This window comes from Pinus tabuliformis, chromosome 5_2 (assembly GCF_031772625.1).
Source record: "Pinus tabuliformis cultivar Carrire ecotype Pingquan chromosome 5_2, CPIR1, whole genome shotgun sequence".
NCBI classification, from domain to species: domain Eukaryota; kingdom Viridiplantae; phylum Streptophyta; class Pinopsida; order Pinales; family Pinaceae; genus Pinus; species Pinus tabuliformis.
Genome location: NC_142306.1, coordinates 1,038,585,709 through 1,038,588,717, shown reverse-complemented (window position 1 = coordinate 1,038,588,717; position 3,009 = coordinate 1,038,585,709). Strand labels below are relative to the sequence as shown.

The 3,009-nt window shown below is 39.6% G+C and overlaps 1 protein-coding gene across 1 annotated transcript; it reads right to left on the bottom strand.

Annotated features, from left to right (window-relative positions):
- Positions 1-1,499: 1,499 nt before the first annotated feature.
- Positions 1,500-2,123, bottom strand: LOC149162775 (uncharacterized). The gene has a single exon (XM_089435278.1). It carries the CDS (start codon positions 2,121-2,123, stop codon positions 1,500-1,502), a length of 624 nt encoding a protein of 207 aa, XP_089291404.1.
- Positions 2,124-3,009: the final 886 nt, after the last annotated feature.

The window sequence follows — 3,009 nt, the reverse complement described above, 5'->3', positions numbered from 1 at the left end:
GGGCCCATTTCTTCTTAGTTTCTTCTTTAACCCAGACGAAATCTCTTTGAATGTTTCTAAATTTTTCTAAAACACCTTTGGGAGCTGGTAGGGCTGATAACATGAAGACCGGGATTGATTGAAGAACCACCGTTGTGAGAACCAACCTACTTGCCAGATTCATGACCCGGAAAGTCCAATTTCTGACTTTGTCTTGCAATTTATTTATCATCTGTTCCCAGATACTTTTGTGCATTGGTTTGTCTGTAAGAGGAATTCCCAGATACTTTGTAGGGAGGGAATCCCTTTGGAAGCCCAGAATTCTTGAAATGTTATTCTGAACAGCAATATTAGTATTAAAGAAAAAAAATTGACTTGGAAAGATTAACTTCCATACCTGTAGCCAGAGCAAATTCCTTCAGGATTAGATTATAGGTTGAAGCTTCTTTGACTGTGGGGAGCCCTTGCAGCAAGGTATCATCAACAAATTGTTGATGAGTCAGAGCTTGACCATTTTCCGATAATTTCAGACCTTTGATTTTGCCCGTTTCTTTAGCATGCTTAATAGATCTGCCCAGACCCTCCATCATGAGAATGAAGAGAAAGGGAGAGAGTGGATCCCCTTGCCTGAGGCCTCTAGAAGGAACGAAAATCTCTGAGGGGGAACCATTCACCAGAATTGAAAAACTAGCAGAGGTTACCAGAGCCATGACCCAGCGTATCCAGTTATGGTCGAACCCAAAAGCCCTGAGAACTTTTTTGATGTAGCTCCAATTGACCTTATCATAGGCTTTTGCTATATCTAATTGCATTATCACCCCCACCCATTTTTTACTGTTAAGCATGTGGACCACCTCATGTGCTTGAATGATGTTATTCAAGATTTGTCTGCCCTCTACATACCCTGATTGTTCCTCAGAAACTAAAGAACGAAGGAGAGGTTTAAGTCTGTTAGCCACTACTTTAGAGAAGATCTCGTAAACCACATTGCATAAAGAAATGGGTCTGAATTTGTCTGCAGTTTGGACTAATTCCTGTTTGGGGATCAGGGAGATGAAGGAAGTATTGAGGGCTTTCAAGATCGTTTTACTGGATCTGGAGTCCTCCACCACCTCCAGAATATCCTATTTAACAATGTGCCAACAAGCTTTGAAGAAGTCCACATTGAAACCATCAGGCCCTGGAGCTTTGCAGTTCTTCATTTCTTTAAGAATTTCATTGGCTTTGTCACCAGTAACAGGCCTGTAGAGATTAAAATTATCCTCTCTAGACACCAATTTGGGAATATGCCTTGTGATTTCTTTGATGGAAAGTTCCCTTTCTAGATTATTTTCCCAGGTGATATCTCGGAAATATTGGACAAGCACCACTTCAATACTAATATGGGTATTTTGTACCTGTCCATTTTCATCCTTTATCATTGAGATTCTGTTGTGTGCTCTGTTGGCCATCGTGGATCTGTGAAAGAATTTTGTATTTCGCTCTCCTTCCTTGAGCCACAACATTCTAGACTTTTGCCTCTAGAAAGTTTCCTCTTGTTTGCATACATTATCCCATTCTTGGTGATATTTCTCAGCCTGATCACTTTTGATTTTGTCAAAGCCATCTTTGATAAGGGCCTGGTTGAGTTCTTGTAATTTGATTTCCAGTGCTCTTTTGTTCTCGAAAATATTACCAAACTCCTTTTTGTTCCACTCTTTTAGTTTAAACTTGACATGCTTAAGTCTTTTATGAAGGAGGAACATTTTTGTACCCTGGAATGGCAACTCGTCTGTCCACCACTTTTCAATATTGCTGATGAAATCCGGGTGAGAGAGCCAAATGTTCTCGAATCTGAAGGGCCTGTTCCTGGGAGAGAAAAAACCCTTGAAATCCAATTGGATCAGCCAGTGGTCAGAGCCGCCAAAGGGAAGGATCGTTGTTGTTAAATCTGTATCAGTAAGCAATAGCTCCTCTAAAATCATGAACCTATCCAACTTCGAGGCAACCTGTGCCTTACCTCCTCTTTTGTTATTCCAAGTGAAAAACCCATTGTTTAGGGCTACATCTACCAGTTTCATGTCTTTCGTGAAAGTATGAAACGCTAAAGAGTCTCTGAAGAGCGCTCTGGTACCTCCCTTTTTTTCTGAGAGTGATTTTATCATATTAAAGTATCCTCCCAAGATCCAAGGAAATCCAGCCTATCTGTGCCTGAGACCTATAAGGGAGTCTAATAATTTATGCTTATCATCCATTCTTTGAGGACCATACACATTGGTGACCAGATAGGTTTTTGGCTCCCCCACTGGTTGCAGGACCACTGATAAATAATTCCTAGATGCTTCTACATCTGAAATACTGATTTTCTTTGGATTCCACAGAGTTAGAATACCCCCAGCTGTGTTTTCCACTTTAACTTCTAGGAAATCAAATCTATTAAGCCATTTGCTATGGAGTTGTTTTATCTTCTGGATGGAACATTTAGTTTCCTGGATGAAGATAATATCTGGCATTTCCAGTTTCATTCTATGATTGAGCATTATTTGTTTTCTTTTGCTACCTAGACCTCTAATATTCCATGATGTGAGCTTCATGATTAAAGATTAGTAAAAGAATAACTAGTTAGATCTTTCATCTTACATGAGTCTATCATTAACTTTCCACACTCCATTAAGAGATCCTTTTGCTTTTTCCTTCCTCTCTTTTTTCTTGCATTTCTTGTTGCTATCCTTGGAATAGCTTTCATTATCTTAACTCCTTTTTGTTCCTGCTTTTCACTGATTTTTCCATTTTCTAAATCTGTCCTGAGTTTTCCATAAGAATAGCTGTTGAATCTTGTTACAGTCTTCTTGTGGTAGTGAATCTATCCCTCCCGTGGACCCCTGCCTCAAGAATCCTTCTAGATCTAGATGCTCCTTATCTAGAATTTCCTGAAGCTCATGGTCTTCCAGATCTGTTTCACTTTGGGTCATTTCCTGATCCATTTCTGGTTCCGTTTCATTTAATGTGTGTTCTTTCTTATTTTCCATCTCTTGTGATGGGTTGCAATCT

Coding starts and splice junctions, on each gene's coding strand:
- LOC149162775 (XM_089435278.1), bottom strand. CDS start 2,123: ATGATAAAATCACTCTCAGAAAAAAAGGGAGGTACCAGAGCGCTCTTC.